General features: G+C 43.3%; 1 protein-coding gene across 3 annotated transcripts in view; it reads right to left on the bottom strand.

The window, feature by feature from the left end:
- Positions 1–6,177: 6,177 nt before the first annotated feature.
- MIB2 (mindbomb E3 ubiquitin protein ligase 2) overlaps positions 6,178–23,031 on the bottom strand; it is a 51,564-nt gene continuing 34,710 nt past the window's right edge. Inside the window, exons 8-19 of one of the 3 annotated variants that reach the window (XM_010577435.1) lie at positions 22,538–22,642; positions 21,630–21,792; positions 20,491–20,624; positions 18,375–18,523; positions 17,575–17,731; positions 16,716–16,870; positions 15,956–16,082; positions 14,315–14,545; positions 12,426–12,604; positions 10,425–10,609; positions 9,577–9,642; positions 6,178–7,711 (exon numbers count right to left, since the gene is read on the bottom strand). In XM_010577435.1, the coding sequence (XP_010575737.1) occupies positions 7,470–7,711; positions 9,577–9,642; positions 10,425–10,609; positions 12,426–12,604; positions 14,315–14,545; positions 15,956–16,082; positions 16,716–16,870; positions 17,575–17,731; positions 18,375–18,523; positions 20,491–20,624; positions 21,630–21,792; positions 22,538–22,642 (1,893 nt within the window). In that variant the 3' untranslated portion in view covers positions 6,178–7,469. The remainder of the gene's footprint in view (positions 7,712–9,576; positions 9,643–10,424; positions 10,610–12,425; positions 12,605–14,314; positions 14,546–15,955; positions 16,083–16,715; positions 16,871–17,574; positions 17,732–18,374; positions 18,524–20,490; positions 20,625–21,629; positions 21,793–22,537; positions 22,643–23,031) is intronic. The other 2 variants (XM_010577437.1, XM_010577436.1) reach the window with 2 other exon arrangements.

Raw genomic sequence — 23,031 nt, 5'->3', positions numbered from 1 at the left:
CAACTGCAGCAGTCTGAGATATTGGCTCATCTCAGCTGTGAGCTGCAACTTTCTAGGGATAGTTACACCTCTTCCCCAGTAGCACAGCCGGCAGAATGAAACATGCCTGTGCGTGAGCACTCTGAAAAAGAGCTTTTTTCAGAGCTCCAAAGAGTGGTGCAAATGCACCTCCGTTTGTGGTCTGAGCTGTAGACCACATCATGAAGTGAGAAACTTGTAACAACACACTCCTAAACTTACCAGTGTCTCAAGTCCCCTGAACAAGTTTCTGTCAGAGTCTGTAGACAAGAACACATCTGCAGAAAGACTGACTGCGAAGGGAGTCTTGAAGTAAAAACCTGCCTTGGAATGGGGCTCAAAAACTTCAGCCAAGAGATCTTCTCCAGTAAAGCAGTACCGGCTTGAAAGAAAAATACTGCCAGCAAACACAGTGCTGGAAGAACATTGAGTTTCAGTCATGGAACTGCCTAACAGCATTAAATGCATCCACCTTTTATACAGCTAGTAAAAGTCAGCAGCGTTTGAAAATATTTTAACTTATGCACTATTACATATGCCCTCTCCTCTCGCCAGAGTGTCTGAGCATCTCACAATCTCCCAGAGCATTTAATCTCACATCAGTCTTGAAGGTAAGGCAGTGCTATTATCTGCACTTTACAGCTTAAGGCCCACAGTACTGTGGAGGAGAAAAGATTTGCCTGAGGTCAAGCACGGAATCTGGCAGAGCAGGAATGTGAAATCTTCCAAGTACTCAGTTAGCACCTTACTGTTTCTGAAGATGACTACATGAACCTGAGTTTTAAAGCACAGACTGAGAACTCAACCACATAGCCTGAGGGAACTAAGAATTTCCTTCATCCCAACATAAAGAAAGTAAAAGTTTTTGTAAAATATATCTCAGCTCAGACCCCCCCCCTTGCCCAAAGTTAGTATCTAGCACTTTAGAGAAAGCGCATTCTTGAGGACCTCATTGTTTCCGAATACTTCTTCACGCAGCTACTAAAGGTTAGCACAGCCAAGGCTTTTTCCATGAGTTACTGAAGTATTCTGAATGGGGAAAGAGACCGTACTGTATATTAGCCATTTATCTTCTTGCACCGCATGTGGTGGGTGAATGGGAATCTTTAGCTGCAGAGATGATTTGTGACCTCTGAGACATTTAGGATCCTGCTTCCTTGTCAAGGTAGCAAGCAGGTTATACCTTGATGGATCAGAAGGGAGAAAATATGGTAGGAATGCACTGTGCCCATCCACCTAAAAATTCAGTGCCTGTGCATCCAACTTTACCAAACCACTGGCTGCAGAATGCTTTCAAAACTTTTAAAATTTAAGCCAAGTATTTGCTCAGAAACCAGCTCAGCAGTAAGGCCAAGACAAACCTCAGTTATTATAGCAATGAGAGTCAGATGAGGAAAGCTGTTATGCTGAGGTATTCAGAACTTACAGATGCAACTTGCGGAGCTAAGGGAGACACATGAACTTAATGCTGTGCACACTAACAATGCCTCTGATAAAGTCACTGTGCATCTGGATTCTTTGGTGCACAAGCTCTGGCCAGAATCCTCAGTGTCACTGCTGGTAAAAAGTGAAATTTCAGGTTTATACTTAGTTCATTAATACTGTCATTGTTAAATTTCAAGCACAGCTCTCTTCTGTAGATATTTTAAGGATTATCAGGACCAGAGTGCACATCTGTTGACATTTCATCCGTGTTCTCTGCCCTGGGTTAAGAGTATCATGGCTTTCCCAAGAGAGACTTGTACTTAAAGGACTCTCACATGCAGCCATCAGTGGCCTCAAATCTACAGCACTTGTCAGAATTTAAGCCTCTTTCAGATGCTTCAGACAACTCCCCAGACTCCCTTCTGGGAGCCAGTGTTGCCCTGTAACAAGGGCAAGAAGTTAGTCTGAACTATGACTAAGTTTTATCTCTGTCTTTTCCAACAGCTGAAAATACTCTCTGTGCTTTATCAGGCAGCCTGAGCCCCTGCAAGGATTGCTTTTACACAAGTGCAGAGAACTGCTGCTGTGACTTTGGAGTTCTGATGAATTTTAGAGGTCTCAGGTTCTCGAGTGCAGATATTTGGTTTGGACTACAGGCGTGAGTTGTCATCCTGACTATATTTGAACAGAAAAACATTCCTGGCTTTGGTTTCTGCACAGTGTCTAAAAGCAATGGAACACATTACACTTTGAGGGAATCCATATGGTGTAATGGGGAATAGGAAGGGAAGGCAGGGTACAGAACTGACTTTGCTTTGTCTTCATGCTGTTAGCAGCAGTGACCAGGACCTGGATATCATTTGTGGGGAGCTGGGATTTTCTAAGCAAACAGTCGGGGATGCATATCCCGAGATGTCTGCATGCAATAAATGTCACATGAAAAAGCAGGCTCTAAACAGCTGTCAGAAGGGAATGAATGTTGCATGAAACCTACAGTGGTCAACTAGAGACTACAGAGAACATAAAGGATTGGATCATTTGCGCAACACAATACACTTGCCTTGTTAAATCGCCTCGGTCTTTCTGTGCTCTTTTCAATCTTAACTGCTGAAATGTTTAGTTTAAAGCGGGGCTGCTGTATAACACGCAACATATGGCTACATTCCCAAGGGCAAGTTTTAGCTCAAAGATAAATACTTTCTCACTTCCATGGATTATTCTTAGCATTTCTCTCCTCCTCTTTATTGTTAACATTAAACGTTACTTTCAGCGCTATTTCTAAATGGTTCTCTCTGCTACATTTGCCACATTTAAGAGGAAAGGTAGCCCTGGTGCAGCAGGCTGGGAAGCACACTGGCACCGCTTCATTCAAGTCCCCAAAACAACGCAAGAACAATCTATTACAACATACCTATACTCATGCTAAGAGGGGCTACACAGAGAACAACTATTAGTGCTACAACTGCAGCTGTCGGACTATCCGAAACGAATCTCGCCTCTTATGAAACCTCTTATTTATTCACGGATTAAGTGCCTATTATTCAGCATTGCAACAAACTGCTCCGATTAGCTTCCCCTGTTGTGACCTGGGAGTTCTACGTGGAGGTGGGCAAGACAGGGAAAGGAGAAGGACCTAACATCTGACTCAAGGCATGAGCATCAGCGTTTCATCCCTAGGGCACCAGTCCAAATCCAGGCCGCAGGCAGGGGAGGGGGAGTGCACACAGCTGAATGTGATTTACCACATATTGGCTCCTTGGTGGCCCATGTGAAAAGAATTAGCAAATCCTCATATAGCTCTTATTTTAAAAAGCACTTACATATTTATCCCTTCATCTCACAACTTGGGGGGAAAAAACCAACCCGACATTCTTGCATGGTTCCTGTGGGAACGGCAGTTAAAAATTGTACTTTTTCCATGGGTCACAGACTAAAAAGGAGCATATCTGCTGTAGCAGGGAGCAACATTCCCCAGGGAGGGGGAGAAGAAGAATGTTCTTTAGTCCCCAAGCATTCTCCCACTTTCTATCATGCAGCCCCTCGTGATCAGCATCTGCTGATGTTCCTAGAAAAATCCATGGTCCACTGAATAGCAAATGAGCTGAAAACAAGGGCTTCATCCAGCTGGCAAAGAAAACGGAATATTTTGCTTAACTGTCAATTTGGAGCTGCAGCTCACAAAAGTGCCTGTACTGGCCTGACCTTCTGTTACCAAAGAGACACGGTCTTGACTCTAGTCAGAAGCTCAGCAGTCCAGTCATGGCCACGTAGCGAGTAGAATTTCAGGAATGAAGCGAGGGAGAGATTTTTCTCAATACACAGATAATAAAGCGCATCCATAACAGAGTAAGAATTGCTTCCCTGGGCGGGGATATTTTTGCTGTTGCTGTTTGGTGGGCTATATTAATAATCTGTAATTCTTTTTGGATGGACCAAGCCTCCTGAAATCCTGGGAGCAGAATGGACTAGTGGGAACATAATCAAAGGAGAGATTGGTTCTCCTCCTGACTCTGCCTTTTGAGCAATCTCCCTCCCTCTACTCCCTCAGTCTCATGCTGTCTGTAAAACGTGGAGTTTCTGCCTCACTTCGAAACGAAGTGCCTTAGAAACCCTAGTTCCAAGTATGAGATAAGCTGCCGTCTTATATTTAAAATTTTACACCAGAAAGACTCAGCAGGATCTTTCCCTTTCAAAACCATTGCTGTACATTGCTGCAACATACAGAGCTGCATTTCAGGAGATGGCAGAAGCCCCAGTGAAAACAAGGAAGTCCCCAGCAAATTTGCGGAAGACCTGTCAATCTCATTCATGGGAGACCAACCGGTAATAAGCATCAAGCAGAAAGTTACTCACTATCCACACTGATTAATTAATGACAATATTTATCTTTTGTCTTTAAAGGAGCATTTGCCTGCTGCTCTGATGCCTCCTTGCCTCTCTTCAGCCCTCGCTGTTCTACAACCAGCAAGAATACCAATGGGTAGCAAAAGGAGAAAAGGGAGGAACATCTTCCCCCACCTTGCCCCCTCCTTTCCTCTCTCCATCTCTAGCTAAATTTAATGCAGCTCCTAATCTCAATTCAGGCTCTTGGCTCTTTTCCCGCTTACTACAGTTATCTTTTTCTTCTCATACTTCAGATTCAAGCCTGTATTAGAGCAGAGAAACTCTTTTGCAGGCTGAGAGTACAGACCAGATTACACATGAACTAGATGATGAACTAGCAAGTACGCAAAGGTAACTGTTTCACCCAGCGTGGCACTCAATTGGCCACAAGTCACTCTCTGATCCTGGCCCTCCATGTAAGCAGGCTTATCAGGAAAGGTAAAACAGCAGAACCCTCTTCACCACTCCAAAGCATCAGACTCCCACGGAGCTGAGCCTGTCATGGGGGGCAAAGCTTGCCAAAAACATACCTGGCACACATGAGCATCCGCTTGCCTTCTGTTATCTCTTGTTCCTGTGGCTCCACTGACCATCCTGTTTCTTCTCTGTTGTGGTGCAGCGATTCCCTTCTTCTTACTAGGAAAATGAAAGGGTCAAAATGGTGCTTAACAGCTCAACTCTTGCTCCTCAAAACCAACCGCAGCAGGAACAGGGACGTGAAAGAATATACTCCCAACTTGAACACTATGTTTACAAACCATTTCTGTAGTTCTTAGGCAGGTATATTAAGCTGTGCAAAATTCCACCTCTAGTTTGGCCACACAATGAATTTCAGATATGAAAACAAAATCAGATCTTGAAATGGGACTTGTATTTTAAAAAATTAAAACATAAAATTGAGGGGAGCTCTTCTTTCCCTACAAAATCTCTTTTCATTAGCTGGGGGGCGGGGGGGGGGGGGGGAAATCATCTCCATTTTCTGCAACAGCTGCACAGCTTGGAAGTCAAAGGCTGCAGTCTTCCTACAATTTTTTTTCCTTTAGGGAGAATAAACACTTGGAAGCCTCTCTTCATTTAGTATCCAAAGAAATTATTAAAAAAAAAAGAAGCAGATGCTCCCTGTTGTTTTTCCCTGTATAAACTAACACCTTAGGCGTAAGAAACAAGAATAACGCAACAGATATTGAACAGTTTGCCATATCTGTCCCCTCTTCCCCAAGGGGCAGCACACATATACATTTAAACACACATGATGAAGTATCGATCAGTTTTACCTTTAGTAAACTGCTTTTGGATTTGATGTAGAGGGCTGTGAAAGAACTACATTTAAAAAAAAAAAAACGCTTAACATGGGGTTGTGGTAATGTATAGTCTGGAAAATTATTGACTTGCACCAAATAGCGGTTAAAGCAGCTCTTACGTTATACAGACGGCTCAGTCTTGTACTCTTTGAAAATAGCCTTTGCACAGTACTTTTCTACTGCTGCCCTACCACAATATAGCAAACATTTTGGGGAAATGCCTGGTTTATTCCAAAGGAATTTACACTAACATGAACTTCTAGGAAATATGTAAATGGGTATCTGCACCTCTTATTTTTACCAAAGCTGATTCTGAAATTCAACTTTAGTTATTTGGGTGTTAAATCTAACTCAACCAAATAATTTACAGGTTAAATCTGATCCATTTTCAAGAGCTCAAAAAAATCCACTGAAACTGTAACAGCCCCAAGTGAGTATTTTGACAAAGATTATCTATAGGAGTCAGAGGTTGTGACACAAGACTTTCTCACATCAAGGGATTATGAAGAAATAATAAGTATTCCTGTAACTACCATATATATTCCACAAAGTTAAAAATTTCTTTAAAAGATTTGCCACCTCTTTGCTAATGAACAAAGATAATAGAGGAACACAATACTTTTGCTGTTTTAAACATTGCTTGCAATATGTAACAAACAGTATGCTTATGTATAATTGTGTCATTAAAGATATACACCACACACGCAAACACGTATGTATACATACACACACTCATGGCACACTAGCCCTTACAGGTTGCCACTTCCACCAACAGTTACTTTACAGGATGGACTCAGTGGATAATATTTCTTCAGTCAGACAGTTGGAAAACACAATACAGCTGGATCCGTATTTCAGCTACTGTTTGTACATTCATTTTAATGCTCAGGAAAATATATATTTTATTTTATTAAGTTTTGCTGCAAAACAAAGAAACAAAAATGAAATCCCTTTTTCTCATGTCTTAATTATTACTATTTATTTTCTTTACACTTTGATTGGAGTATTTAACACCTGCCTTTGGCATTATGGATAGAAAGCTCAAGAGTCTCTGAACACACAGTTGTGCCAAAAAAAAAAAAAATAATGGAAGAAGAGTGTCACTTAGAGGTTAGAAATATTTGTTGCAACAACATATTTTCTCCAATCAGTGTTCACTACTTCATCTCTAAGGCACACACTCTGTCTTTAGGATCTCGTTACACCCAGATTTGCCTCTGTCAGTCCAAGTTCTTGTTGAGCCCGTAAGTACTAGATCAGAGAGCATGCTGTCTTAGGACATTACCTCCCTACCACTGACAGGCATCTGGGAGAACTGACGCTGTGACTGATCTCCTCCGATATCTCCTCACATGCAGTGCAAGTGTATGCTTTGCCATTGCCTGCCAAGGTATAAGGTATATCCTCCTACAGCATCTCCTTTCAGAGCAATGCAAGGCTGCAAACCTGACGCCGCAGGGCACTAGACATGATACAGTCACCGGAGTTGGATGCCGTCGAAAACATCTGCATATGGAAGTCTATTCGCCTCTGGTCTGAAAGTCTCTTATGCCTTCAGTAGACAGGTCAGCGTTCCTTACTTCAGGTCTTTCTGGTGGATCAGCAGCACCGGGCGAGGGGGCTGCCTGCCCTCAAGCACCGCTCCTTGGCCTTACGACATTGGAAGCAGAGGGGACTCCCTCCACCTCCACCCAAGTCACATTAGTTATTTGCTTCCCTCTCTTTCAGGATGGCTTTGTAGGTAGCCAAACACATCAGCCTGACTAGTGCTTCTCATCTAAAATGCAAACAAAAAGGAAGTAAAGGAGGGAGGTGGGAATGGGAAGGGAAGCAAGCATATCCTTAGACAAAGATCTGAATCCTCTCCCGGATAGCCTGCCGGCAGATGGGGCAGACAGTAAGGGCTGTGCTGCAGTCTGGGCAAGAGCCATGTCCACACTGGAAGACCAGTTTGATTTGGTCATCGATGCAAATAGGGCAGGTGATGCGCTCTTCCATCTGCCGGTAGCGGTTCTGCAGCTCCTCCATGAGCTTCCTCTGATCTGTGGATTCAGAGCTTGGGCTGCACTCCACCTCGGTGCTGTCTGCAGGGGTGGAGAGCAGGAAGAGAGTTAGTCACTAGTGTGCTCTGCCTCATGCAGGTTCTCTTTAGACTCTGCCCCTCAAGAGTAGCAATTAGTTCAGACTAAACTCTCTTCACTGAGCCTTATCCGGGGATTCCTCAAATAATGATGCTTTTACAGACTGGCCAGTGTGGCTTTCCTTCATTTAGTTGCTCAGCTCGTTTGTGTGCGTGTGAGCGTGCGTGGTTTTGTTTGGGTTTGTTCGTTTGGGTTTTTTTAAAGGAAACAAAACATCAACTGAAACGTCCTGCCTTGGCATTCTGTAATGTGCTGCTGCTACCTTCAAGTAAAAACATTCAATGCTGGTTGTGATGCTCTGCCATACTAGTCCAGGAATCCTTACAGTGCTGTGAGTACTATGTTCTCTCAACCTCCTGTTCACATTTTGGATTCAAATTTCTGGTCAAGTCTTTCAGGACACACATGGTAAAACAAGAAGAAACCATCTGACATCACTTAACGTTGACTTTCGCATACATGAAGCTACACAAATAGAGTCATTTGGTCAACTCTATGAAATGGAAGAACCCCAAATCCTGGACAACTGCCAGCTTAGGTAAATAGACTCCTCCTGGTTTCAGCTTAATACAGCCCACTGTTCATCTTCTGCTCCTCAATCTCTGATTAGGTATCTTTACACTTCAATGTAGATGACCCTTTCCCCAACATTCTGCAATTAGTTGCACTTCAGTGGTGCAAGAAGTGATTTCAAATCCATAAAGGTGAAGCAAGTTTGGGGACAGGGAGCTTGCTAAAGGCAAACACTGAAGACATCACTGATAGGGAAGTCCTGCTGATATTTTCAGAGACCTTGATGTTCCTCCTCCAGCAGAAATCTGCATGCAAATGTCTCATTCAGAATTCTCATCATTATTTTGTCACCAGTCTGTAGGAAAGACCAATGCTCCTGCCTACTGTCAGGTAAACTTATTTTTTGCATTATGGAGTTCCAAAGTGGATTTCTGTCTTTGCCAGCTGCATATGTCCAATGTCATGTGACAGATTCTTGGTTCCTCTATGCTTTTGTCCAGGCATCAAGTCACAAAACTACAGCCTGACTCCAACAAAGGAGCCCACAATACTAAGCCATGAGCAGCAGGACATGCAATTCATTTTCATGTGCACTTGCCCTAAGAGTCATCTCAGCTAGGAAGGCATCAACTATCGCAACTGCTATGGAAAAAGCTTCAGTGGGCAGCCTGCATTAATTCGAAGGCAAGTGCAAACCTGCTTCTAGCTTGCTGACATGCATAACATTGCTCATTCTGGATGCTAAGCAATGTGGGCAGGAGACAATCTGTTTAAAACTGGGCTAAAGAGCTTTATCAAAACAATCCAGCTCAATGATTCCTGGATAGCTGGCTAATGCCAGTCCTGCACAGGCACTGTAATTTCAGCCAAGGAAGAAGCAAGGCTTTCACAAGACATAATTTTTCCTTTCTCACAGTTTTTCACTGTTAAATCACCACCTGTGAAAACGGTTAGACTGACATGTGGAAAACCTGATATTTGCTTTCAGTACATAAAATAAGCCAGGCACAGGACAAGTTTCCTCAAATGTCCTGTCTACACAGCTTGAGCTTGGCCCATGAGACCTGAGAGTATCTACCTTTTCCTCTCTTAAAGATGGTCAATGCAACAAGCACACACACGCACCAACCCCCTCCCCCCCCCCCGCCCCGCAAACAAAACAACGACAACAACAACAACAAAATCAACTCCCTTCCTTATGCTTATTTCACTGAAAACTGTTGATTGGTGCTGCTCAAACTAACACTGTGCAGGACCCTTCCCACAGCATTTAACAGTAGGAACAGCAAACATACCTTGTTTCAGTTTTTTGGTTATTGTCACTTGACATTTGATGCACTTCTTCATTCTCCTGGAGCATTCTACCATGAATGATACAAGAAGAGATTACAATTAAGCTCACTGATGCCAGAATCAAGAGGAAAATGACACACTCAAGAACATCCGCTTTGAACAACCTGAGACCTCACTGGATGATTAAGAGATTGTTTCTGCACAGAAATTAGGACACCACCTTCTTTTTGAGCTACATCCTGAGCCTCCTGGTTTAGTCCTTCCTACACCAGTAGCAAATACAACACCTTTATGTCCCCAATGCTTTGTGCTACTGGAACTGCTGCACCGTGGACCAAAACAGCACTTGGCTCTGAAGGAAAAGGATGCAGCTCTGGCATACAGTCCTTACCAAATTCCCTCTGGTCAGACTGTGAGTGCCTTGCGAGATAACAAACTTGCTGACATGTCTGCGCAGGCTGCCGTTAAAACAATTGAAACACAAACCAGTGACAAAAGCCAGAGAAAAGGGAAATCCTTCTCAAGAGGTTTTTGAAGGATAAAGCACTGCCAGCTAGAACTGAAACATCTGGCTTTCCTTCTGAATTATCCAGGGCATCTATAAGCACAAGCAAAGCTGCCTGGGATCCCAATCAGCAGGTAGTCAGAACATTCTGTGCTTTTCATAGATAGCTTTGGACATCTTAGATAAGACAGTGGTGCTGAAATCACGCTGGGGTTGTTTCAGGACACAAACAGCACAATAGCTTTGTGTCTGAACAGAGCTTGATTTATGAGAGTCCAGCTAGGGAAGCTATGTGGTGGAACAGGAAAGAAAAATTTAAAAAGGAAAAAACCAGAATGGACTTACCTTCACACACAATACTGTGCTGGCATGGGAAGAAATGGATGAGCAAGGCCAGCTCTGAGCAGACCAGGCACTCTGTGGGGACTGCCACACTTGAGACGCTAAGGTTGGTCATTGTGTTGGGGGTGGTATGCACACGGCGAAGGCTGCAGGTGATGGCTGAGCTGTCTGAAGAAACCTGCTGTTCCCTGCAACCATGAACATGTAATAAAATTTGAGCCACATACTCCAGGTCCTCCTTCAGCAACCAGATAACATGGTATTGATCCCTAGCAAACACTCCACGTGGAGACAGAGCAGCAGATGCTCAAGTAGCATAAACTTGTGAACCTTCACTGCCTTAGTGGGACCAACTCAGCCTGTAGCAGCTGGGATTCCGACTGGATCTATCTAAAAAGAAAGGGAAAGAGCAGGGATGACTGATATTTACACAAGTTAAAACTGCTCTTTTGGAGGGCAGCACTAAGGTAATGACAGTACAACCATCTGCTGGGAGGAGTCAGCTTTTAGGAGCTATGTAAAAAGTGCAGCCCTAAGAATCCTCTGTATTTGCATGTTCCTGAAAAGTGCTTGGTTGTCTGCGAGTTTGCCTCTTACGTAACAGAGGCTTGGATTCAGACTTCTGTCCTGGCATTATAAGCCCCAAATCCAAAGCCCTCAGCATCCACTCCATCCATTACTTTTCCTGTCAGCTGGTCATCTGCTAGCTAGACCTACTACCTAAACTGCAAGAATGATTAATGATTGAACAGAAGGGACAAGGATGGTCATTTACTAGCATATATCTTCAGTACTGCCAAGAAATCCCTGGCCCACTAGGAGTATTGCGAAAGAGTGCTTTTTGGTCTTTTGATACAAAGTCCGTAAGTTTCTGGGAGGAAACCGCTGTTTAGCTTCCTACCAAAGTGGCAGCGGCTTCATTATAAATGCATATAAACCTCAAATACTCTTCCTCTTCTAGACCTATTAATTTCAGTCAGACTAAGCAGCTTAAGAAGGTATAGCAAACTATGCTGTCGTGACGGCTCCTGTGTGCAATGCTGGGTCACACCACGGTGACAATCTAGCCTATGATCTAGCATGCAGCACTCGGTCTACCTTAACTCTGCAGACACACACCCAAATCCTCCAAGTTGAACCTCTACACAGAAGCTGAAACCAGTACACTGTCATGAGAAATGTCAGTCTGAAGGAACTCGCATTCTTTAAGCAAAAGAAAAAAACCTTAAGCCAACATATACTCCGCTGACAAAATTCCTATGGAAGATGTTTAAAGGGACACATTTCACCTGTTATTTACAGTGGAGCAGAAGCATGGCCCATCACAGTGGCTGCTGGATGGTTCTTCCTCCAGCGGTAACATGACTGTGGGTCTGTGACCTCAGATAAAATGGAACTCTGCTTTTGTGTTTGCAAAGTCAAAATCCAAACAAATGTTCCTCAGAACCTGAGATAAAGCCATCTTTAACTTGCTACTCTCCCTTTGGCATTTTCTCAGCTATTTCTCTTATCAGTTGAAAAACAAGCATTTATCTAGCTCTGGAATAAATTCTGTGGATTCTGGTGCCCACTCTTTTGCTGCAATTCCTCTCTGTTTAGACTTTAAACATCTGTAACTGCAGAATCCAGTGAAAGTAAAACAGAGCCCAGAATTACTCTGCAAGAGAGAAGTTGCTCTTGGCTTCACTAGCCCATCTTCTTAGAGTGCCTCAGGGCTCTCTAAGTCAAGAGGCTGAGTTTGCACTGAGCAGTACTAATCTGCTTTTCCCAACTCTTTCAAATAGCAGTATGCACCCTTAAATAACCACTCCAGAAACACAGGGTCAGCAACCAGCTCCAGATGAAACAGGAGATGCTCAGACTGACACCCAAAGTGTTTCAAAGATGTTTTGTTCCTCCTGGAACAACAGCTGCATGCAGCGACACCACAGTGCTGTGGGAGCACTCTGCATTTTGCAAGAAAGTATACTGTAGCTTCCAGTATATCCAGAGGACATAGCTTACCTGAATTTCTGTGAGAAGTCTTTGACGATCTGGACAATCCTTCCATCTGTAATGAGGTCTAAAGGAGACTTTCCCCGATGGTTTGCATAATTAATATCTGCTCCTTCTTGTGCTAAGTAACATGCAATTGCAGTTCCAACATTCAGCTCTACATTTCCAAGAAAGCCAGAAGCCTGCAGCTAAAAGATGTCGAGAAACACTCTCTGTTAATAGAAAAACTTTCTGTTATGTGGCTTTGATCTGTATCAAATTCTAAACAAAGTCTTAATCCTTTTACTTACAATTTGAAAGTGCAATTTAGCACTCTTTTTTGAAAATACAAAAAAATCCTTCAGCATGTAAACAGCAGATTCAAATCTTGCATTCCAGGAACAGGAGTGCATAAGACTGGTCCTAACAGGTGCTAATCATTACTAATCATAGTAACAGGCATTCACTTCAGGTAGTGAAGAGTCAGTACACTGAAGACACCACAGTACATACCAATTGATGAACAGCTGGTGCATGGACCCCTACGTGACAGCTATTTAAAAAGCCAAGCTTTTGTATATGTTATCCAAACTAATTTGAAGTCAAGAAATGTTTTCCACTGACTTAAATGACCAGGGCAAGTAAAATTAGATGTGAAGGAGTCTACAGCATCTAGATATAATGTTACTGTAAATACTATTGGAAATGACATGCACCGATCCCTCATGTTGCTTTAAGAGTTTCTGCATCTAGGACTAGCTATTGGCTGTCCCTAGCACAAGTTAAGACCAAACAGCTAGCAAAGTTGTTATGCAGACTTTCAGTGAGATGATAAAACCCACCCTTGCTGCTGAATTCTCTGCTCAAATTTGCCTGCAGAGAAATTCAGAAGAAAGAAGCAATTGCTGAGCTGGTGTGGGGTGTCTGTGGAATGTCAGTGGCTGAACAAGCCTGAGGACCTGAGCCTGGAGCATCTTTGGCCATGCACTTCAGCCATCAGCTCATGCTATCAACACTGGTAGCTTGGTAACGAGCAGAATGGAAGAAGAGCAATGCCCTAGGCTTTTTCAAGCACCAAGAGGTAGGAAAGAGGAATAGGTGGTTTGGCACACAGCACGCAGCCCTTCAGAATGTCAGTTTCATTTATTCTGATCATTTCAAATTGCAATTAAAAAAAAACCTATGCCAGATATTCCAGTGTACTAAATTATCCATCCCTACAATGGAATCATTCTCACTCCATGCATAAAGCATAACCAATGTTTGCACTCTTGGTTTGCACTGCAAATCTGGTGTGTGCACATGTTGGTATTTACATGGATGGCAGAACACTTTCAAGGGCTAATTTAATATCTTTGCCAAAAAGCCAGACTAAGCTTCCAGTCCTTGGCATATCATGCACTGATTTCTAGATCTAAAGCCTTTCCTGAAAGGCCTTATATATCCATGAATACAGAGCAACATAGTGAAATCCTTCAGCCTAAAATGTCTCGCCTCTCACATTCTGCTCTACATCTGCCGATAACTGGGGTGTTTGTGGTTAGCTATCCTCATATTTTCCATGCCATCAGACAGAAATGAATTGCTGTGGTTCTGGGGCATGAATTAAACCCAAGACTCTTGGCTCTGCAACTGGATTCATGACCTTTCCCATGTCAAGAAAGAAGCGCAAAATGCTAATAAAAATGTCAGGGGAGGCAATATGAATTGTTGTCTGACTATGTGAAGTTTCATGCTATAAATTCAAGCATACCCTCAGAGGATCTATTCTTGCTTTCCCACAAGCAAAAAGGTTTGTCTCCACGCTCCCCATCTGGACTGGCTTCCTTTGTCCCCTTAGATCCCACTATCTACAGTCATTCTAACATCAAGCATTTCCCTACCCTTGGTGCTGGAATTTCTCCTACTCCCAAGCTCACCTTGGAAAGGAGGGACAACCCCATCTCCCCTTCACGCTTCTCCAGCATGACGGACATTAGCTGCTGCCGTTCCAAGGCAATGTGCATGGCTGTGTCTCCGTCCTCATCTTCAGCATTGACATCACTGCCTTCACTGACCAGCAGTTGCACCATCCCTACGTGTCCCTGGATGACAGCCAAGTGCAGCGCTGTCTGGTTACGGTTGTTCTTCAGGTTGACGTCACAGCGACCCTTGAAGAGAAGAATTGCAATAGAGTGAGCTGTTGCTGCCGAGTTTGGCTGAAGAAGAGTGCTGCCTCTGTGGTGCTTGTTGAGGCCCCAGGTCTCAAGTCCATCTTCGTCAAGACAGCAGTATACAGATCTCCAAGAGCGCTATGTGATCCAGCCCTCTGTATCTTAGCCATATGGCCCTCGCACCTCAAATATCAAGAAAGGGAGGATCGGAAGCCAAGTACCCAACTGACACACAGATAACATTTTCTTGGTGATGACTTGGATATGACAACTCATCACCTCCCAGCCACAAACAAATCCTGGAACTACTCCAAGCAAACAGTCAGGGACTAGCTCCTATAAAGCAATATTGATTCCTTGCTGCCTGCTGTGCTTTGATTTCCGCTCGTCAAAGCAAAGAGGAGAAAAACCTATTCAAATCTGACTCATTCTGCCCCTCTGCCAAACCTGCAGGGGAAGGCAGCAGCAGCAAGGGTTAGAGACAGACAGCCTTTAAAGATATGGCTATGCTAACACAGTGATTATGCCACCAGTAAAGCAATCGTAGTACTAAGTAGTTAGTGCTCACAGACATTGCTCCACTACAGCACTCATTTGTAAATCCATTAAAGCCTTGTTGTAGTGGTTTGGATCCCTTTGTAAAGATGGAGAAACTCAGGCAACAAACCACTGAGAAGAAACAAAACCCAGGAGTGCCAACATCTAGTTGTCACCTTCGTTGCCACTATCACCTGAAAGCAGAGACAGAGGCTAGCTTTGACTCCACAAAAATCAACAACAAAATGCCAGTTAGACTGCCATCTTTCAGTTTATCATTTTCATTGCTAAAGAATGCTACTCACCAGGGGCAGGTCTAGCACTTAAGACTGAACAAAAATAAATTACCTGGAGTAAACATGTAAAAATATTTTGTTCTGCATTCAAATGAAATGCATGCCTTCAGATAGTCTTTCATGAAAATGAAGAGTGAGAAACCCACCACAGAACAACCAGTAGCCAGGGAGCTTCAAGCATACACCTGGAGTGAGGGAAACTGAGTTCTGACCTGTACCTATGAGATAGGGTAGGTTCTGAATATAGATCTACACACTCCTTAACGAGCAGGTTACCAGCTATTCTGAAATCTTTTCCATTCATACCCATCACTTCACTGAACATTTCCCAGCAAACTCCAGTTCCAACCCACTTTGTTCTAGCCTGCAAGATACCCTTCTCCTCTACTGCCGGTGCCAAAAGAAAATACTCCCCGGAATGCCAACCCCTGTTCTTCAAAGTCTGGCAAACAATGCCAGTTCTTCAAAGAGACAGAGACATTCTTATGAGTCCCAGCATTAACTCAGTAGTACTTAGGAAATAGGGTTTCTGAGAGTGGGACAGATGGAAGTCTTTGTTGGTGGTGTTTCTTACCTCTTTGATGAGAATTTCTGCCACTTCTTTGTGATTATTGAGAGCAGCAAGGTGCAGAGCAGTGAAGCCGTCTTCCTTTTTGGAGTCAACCAGCTGCCGAGCTCTTGCTAGAATCTTCTTTATGGCTCTAGAGTGTTGGAGGTTAACAGAGATGGAAGAGTCACTTTATCAGAAAGGAAAACAATGCAGAAGAGACAGGCCTGTCTCTTCTGCTCAGTAGTTACAAATGTTCACGTCTTAATAGACAGCACCATGAACTGGCACCTGTGATGCAGAGCACTGTCTGTATCTCACAGACTGAATTACAAAAATAAACAGAAGCCCTCAGTTATCATTTAATAAAGTAGGGTAAACTCACACTGCTATGAAAATAATGAGCAGATTTATCCTTGGAAGAATTCCAAACGCTCTCAGTTAGACAGAGTCTTTTCAAATACTGTTTACTACAGACCTTCTCCTGTCCTTGCATGTGTGAACCCAAACATCTAAGCAGACTATCCAGAAGCAGACAGATTTCTTAGCCAAGCTAGGGAGGTATGAGAAAGATGGGATGGGGAAAGCAGGCAGCAGTTCCCTGTGAATGCATGAAGGAGGGGAGGAGGAGAACAGCTATACCTAGCCATATCTAAACCCAAGAAATATATAACCAACCAGTTCCTTCCTAGCTGTCTAGAACTACATCTGCTACCTTCTTAATATTAAGACAGCAAGCACAAGTTAACATCTGTAAAAGCAGTAAAAATGAAAAAAGGTCACTTACAGCTTGTTGCCTTTTAGAGCAGAATAGTGGAGCAGGTTGAAGCCTTGACAATTCTGGACAGTGAAGTCTATGTTGGGTACTTCAGTGAGAATCTCAATAACGACTTTGTAATCTGCAGTGATAGCATAATGCAGGGGGGTGTCTCCCTGGGAATCCTATAAATGGATACCAAAGCAGAATACAGGTTACCTACCTCAGAGTGTCAAATGAAACAGCTCACCCTGAGGGACAGTTCAAGACAAGATGATAGCGTCACCAGGACACATCAACTCCAGGCCAAACATCCAAACATCACTGGCATCCATAGCAGTTTCATAGCCTTTGTGAAATCATTTCCCCAGGGCTTGATATCAGCGGCTGAGGAGACGGGTGCTAACGTTCTAACTAGCATTGAGAGACTGACCCAGCACAGTCCAGTCCCACCATCATACCAGCACACCCTAAAAATGGGCTGGGTCCAATTCACCATCACCACCCTTCAAGTTCCTAAACACAAGTCTTAAAAAAATCTCATCACTCTTTATTGCTGGGAACAGGAGCGTTTCAACAACACACATTAGCAGCAGGTCAGCTCTCACTGGAAGCCTGAGCCCAGCACAACAGAGAGCACACTACTGGATTGAGCTGAGCAGACTCACCATGATGAAGGAGCAGACCCAAACCTGGAATTTCAGAGTACTGAACTTAGAGGAATACTTCCTCTGTGCGATGCACAGTAGTGCATTTTAAGAGAATGATCTTCAAATTCTACGAAGCAACAAATGGTGTAAGACATAAAGCAGCACCTCCCTGCCTCAAAAACAAAAAAAAACCAAACCCAACACACACACACACAAATCCCACAAAACCCAAAACTTACTGGGAGGTTGACATCACAGTTGAGCTCACAGAGGCTCCGCACCACCTCTGTGAATCCTTGACTGACAGCAACATACAATGCTGTGCATTTTGCATTGTTTAACAGGTCTGCACTGGCTCCTTTACCAATAAGCACACGGGCAACCTCAGCTTGGTTTCTGATTTAAAAGCAAGGAGTAAGACAGATTAGATTCAACCCTGTGCAGACAGGAAATTCTTCCTCCTTGCAAGGCAATGGAACTTCTCAGGTTTTGTATCCTCTCAGCCTCATCCCCCCGCCTCTTAGCATCAAAAAAACCCCCAAACATACACCAAAACCTTCCTAACTTGTACTCCAGAATCTGCTCTCTCTTTGCTTTAAATCAACAAGAATCTTTCGCTCTTGATGAATTCTTCCCTGGTAACTGACAACACAATTCAACCTTTCATCTTGCTCTGGAAAACATATGCACTTACAGAAACCAACCAAACTAATCCCAACCAACCACACCACCCTCCCATTCCTCTGAAAAAAAAAAATATCTCATCACCAAAACCTCTGTATCACTTGTTCTGATCCCCCCCTCGCCCCCAAAATTTCTAGCATGGAAACTGACCTAGCTGTGAAGGTTAAATTAGTGCACTAAGAAATGCACTTGTGGCCCTGAAGCTCAAAGGCCAATTTCTAACATAAGGTAAAATCAGAGAAAAGCCTCCATCAGCCACACATCCTTCACACAGACTGCCCATTTATATCTAGAAACATCCTTTTGCAGCCTTTTAGGTCTTGTATCAGAGACAGCAAGAAGAAAGATATCCTACCCAAAAGCTGCATAGTGCAGTGCTGTATCCCCTTCTTCATCCCTTAGGTTGACAGTAGCATGTGCCTGCAGCAAAATCTTCACGACATCCAGATGCCCCTGATAAGAAGCAATCTGCAGTGCAGTTCTACCCTGGTTCTTTGCGTCGACCTACAGGAAGGGCAGAGACACAGCAAACAGCTTGGTTAGGAAAGACCTTGCCTTGTCTTCAGGCCTTAGCTCTGTTCTAGAGCAGGCCCAGCAGGATGGAAGTCACTAGCTGCAGAACAGCTGCAGGTTCAGAAATGCTAAGCAGAATCTGTGCCCCGTCGGCCCCACTTCAGGTACATCAACTACAAGGTTGACTTTGTCCCAGGATATTTCTAAAGGGGAAGGGGACAGCACATTTAGTCAAGAAGGGAGAAGCGAGTGAACAGAACTGGAAGCCAGGGCTCTAATTGCAGCTCTGATGCCAAATGCCTCTATGCCTGCAAGCAGAATACTTCTTGACATCTCTGCCAATGATTCTTTTCCCAATAGGAAAATGTGTGATGAGATCAAATTAGCTTTGCATAAGGCTTTGAAGATGCCAAGTCCCCATTGTTCTATGCTGCTCCAGGTACTTTACTGGGCACAGGGCTGGAGGGTGTATCACAGTGTTGAAGTGCTGCAGCGATATTTTTTAAGAATTAAAGGGACTGAAGAACAAAGAAAGGCTGTACGAAAGGCAAGAAAAAAAAAAAGCAGCAGCAGCTACTGAAATCAGTGGAACGCTAAGGAGAAGAGATGAAGGAGCTAGCAAAACATCAACAGGCTGGCAAGGAGAACAAAGGTTTTTTTTTTTCCCCTGCAGCTGGTTCTATGCAGCAGTCCTGAGACCAGGACAGGCAAGACTTCCTTTGATTCATTCAAAGTGATGGGTGAGTCATTTAGGCAAGGAGGCATTAGAGGCCACTCTGTTATTCTTCCATTTGCACAAGACAGACAAAGCTGATGTAAGCTGAAAAGGCCTTGACAAGCAATTCCAACTTGCACTACTAAGTGAGCCTCAAATCCAACATCCTCTTGCTGTATATAACACTCTAAGAGAAATAACTAATTTATTAATACAAATATTAGAATAGAAATCTAATAAAACTAACTAATAACATAACAGATTCCTGACTCATGACATTTTCTTATCCGGGATAAATTCATCAATTACAGGTATTTGTCTATTCTTCCCATCTCCAGAGGCCCCATTAACTTTGTAAATAAAGAATCATAATAAATACCATACAACTAACCACTAAATCAGCTTCACAGGGGTTCCTTCAGAATTGATTCTAGTTTTCTTCGTTCACACATCCAGCTGCTCCTGCCAGCCATGCAGACATAGCCTCAACAAAACTTCTGTTTTGTTACCAATGGTTTCCAAGGACACTGCTGAAATACTTTGTTCTCTGGTTCTCCTTTTTTAACCTGTTTATAAACCCTGTACCCCCCACTGAAGGAGCTTGAACCTTCAAACGGGCAGCTTGAAAGAGCAGTGATTTGAGTAGATGTGATCCTAACAGTTTGGCACTCTGCAAGCACATAAATTGTTCAGCAACAAGTCAAGGCCAGTTCCCTGCTCCAGTCAGACACAAGATAAGACACTGCACAGACATGCACAGCATCAGGATCTGGGCAGCTTTTCTCTTTCCTGATTCCAACAATACCATTTTACAAGGTCATCTAAGGACAGACACATTCAGCCAGACACAACCCATGGCTTTCTTTTCGAACAAAGGCTAGATATTCAGACATCTTGCTACTGTTTTCATATAGATAAATACCTCTCCCCCTAATTCTACAAGTGCACTGTCCATACAGGAAATCTGGGAAAAGCCAGCTTTGGAAGCATGCTGTAAGGACTTAACGCTAGTTCAGATTTAAGGCCACAAACTGGAGCCATAAAATATGCACATTTAACACATAAATTGAATCCTAAATTGCAGCAAAATAATTTTCCACCTGTTAGGAGCTAATACTAGGTATATATAAAAAAATCTATTATTTTTCTCCTAACCTTTTCCCCACTTGACTACAAAATCTTATGACAGTACTTTAAAGAAGAGCAACTAAAAGTAACCATTCAGGATGTCTTCAAAACTTGCCTTGTCTGGGTACTTCTGAAGGAGCTCCCGAACTTTAGCCGCATTATTGAGTGCTGCACAAATGACCAGGCAGCCTGCGTGCTCTGACTCAGTCTTCTGCAACAGCAGTTTCTCCAATACAGTAACCAAAGTACCTGGTAGGAATGAGAAACAGCAACAGGTTAGTTAAGAGGGCCAAAGAGCATGTGTATACATGTTTACAGTTGGCATAGTACAGCTAATATAGCCACAGCATGGGCCTGCTATACCTCTAATACTTAGCTCACACAAAGAGCTTTACAAATTTGTGGCTTACACAGAACTTTTGCTTTACAAGTCTGATGTTTTGAGAATCGAAAAGACATGAGACCATGCTACAGAAGACCAACACAGAAGGGCACAAAAGGGCAAATAATCTCAAGAGGAATGCATGGTTTTGGAAAGGATGCTGTAGGGAAGAAATACAGGTCCTTTCAGATAGGCCCTCTAATTACAGACTTTTGAGTGCTTGAGAGGACAGAGGTGTTACAGTTCTCCAGATAGAGCAAAGTTAAAAAGCTTGGGCTTGCATGAAAGTTCTCCCTGAAGTCTAACTTGAGCAAACAGTTTAAGACCCACCTATATAGCAAAACAAAAAAACCAGCAGGTCTGTCCTCTCTCCTGCATGATCCTGACATCTAAAGGAAATACGTACGGTAAGGCTATAAAAAATTTTATGAGCAGATGTGCAAACCAGAAAAAAAATCCCTTCTACACATCATGTGATCCAAATTCAATTTCAGGGTAGACTGGGCAAATAATCATTGATATGACAACACTTCCACGCAAGGACCTGGGAATATTTCACAAACATTCAAGAATTAGTATCCTCCTACAGGAAACACAGCAGGATGGAACAGGAAATTGAGACAGATCAAGGCAGAAGCAAATACTGAACCTAGGGCAGTGCTACGGTTAGCATTCCCGAGTCCTAAATTCTGTATTTTCCTGTTAACGCCAGCTTTGCTTCCCCAGTAAGGCACAGCCTGGTTTTGGAACTCTGTCCAGGAAGAACAGGCAGCTGGAGTTTAATACTGTCCAAACCGTGTTGCTGCTGTTACACCAGAGCAACCATTTCACGATCCCTGACAAATCAGACATCTCTGTTCTCACTATCTCACTTTTTGATTCTTTTGCATTCTCCGTTGTCATGAGGTTTGCTTCCTCATCTCTCTGGTAGGCTGTCAGGCAAGCTGGGTTAAATGTCCAGGACTGCCCTCCAACCGACACTCGCAAATCTCCATCCCCATAGACTTTGATCACTTTGCCGATGTGCCCTAGGGTCTGCAACGGAAAAAGAGAAATGATTTTTAAAAGGTAAGATGCAGCATGCTTTGCATCCCAGAACCAATGCAATGCTTCTAAGAGCGGTTTCGCAGGCGGCACTCCTGCTGCATGAAAAGAAGCACTGAATAGTGACACACTCGCAGACAACTCCCACTTCAAGGACACCAGAGGGTTCTCAGCAGTTTTTCTATTACTAGTTTTACATAAGAAGGGTTTCCCAGACACATTACGAACGTCTGGAGAGGAAGGTGGTGAAACAACAAAACATAGTCTGAAGAACCCTGAGAGAACTGATAAAAATTGGGACTAGGAGAGGTTTCCTCTGTGCATTTAATTGCTCCTGGAGGACACCTGTATTCTGCTTTTTAGCCATACTGGTGTGATCAGACCATTTTTCCACGTGGCCACTTTCCTGCCTCATTCCAGAGAATTATGGAGGGTACGCAAGAGGACTTGTTTACTTTAGTTAGTAAAACCTCTTATCTGACTTACTCATAGCCAAATCCTTCGTCAGATTCCCCATTTACCTGCTCTTCTTTGGGTGCTGCAATAGGATTGCATTACCAATAGCCAATAACACCAGGCAACATTTATTTTGCAAGGCCTCAGCAGTCCCAGAAAGGTCTGTGCACTCACTGACCAGCAGGAATACTGGAGGGCAATGCAAGCCCAGTCACTATTACTAATTGCTTGGGAGAACTCAGGAAGTTACTGGACTGTTCTGGAACTGGCGCGCACTCACAGGTGCCATTTCATCTGTCCACTCCCCATGACCAGGTTGGAATCGCTTCACTGTTTCCATATCATCTATCACCCGGACAACATCACCAACCCAAAAGGTGTTGAGCTACAAGAAAAAGAAAGTCATAAGCTTTTGGGGGATGAAGCCAGGGAAAAAAAAAAAAAAAAAAAAAGCACAATCAGTCCCTCCACCCCACCCCCACCCTCAGAAAACCCAACAAAAAGCCTATCAACTCAAAAAACCAAGGCATTACAAAACATAAGTACAACTACCAAAAAAATCTGTAATCACTGCACTGCAAAATAAACATAGTCAAGGGCTGGGGTATTTCTGTTTTAAGTCAAGTGCACATTTAAGTAGGGAAATAATTTGGGACAGAACATTTTTCTTCTTTTCTTTCTTCTTCAAACCATTTATAATTACTACCAGTATAAAGTACGTATGGAACTTCCCTTGGTCCATCTCCTCACTATACCTGACTTGGCACTGGAGAT

This window comes from Haliaeetus leucocephalus, unplaced genomic scaffold (assembly GCF_000737465.1).
Source record: "Haliaeetus leucocephalus isolate CR32 unplaced genomic scaffold, Haliaeetus_leucocephalus-4.0 Scaffold556, whole genome shotgun sequence".
Classification (NCBI taxonomy): Eukaryota; Metazoa; Chordata; class Aves; order Accipitriformes; family Accipitridae; genus Haliaeetus; species Haliaeetus leucocephalus.
This window is presented reverse-complemented; position numbering and strand designations above follow the sequence as displayed.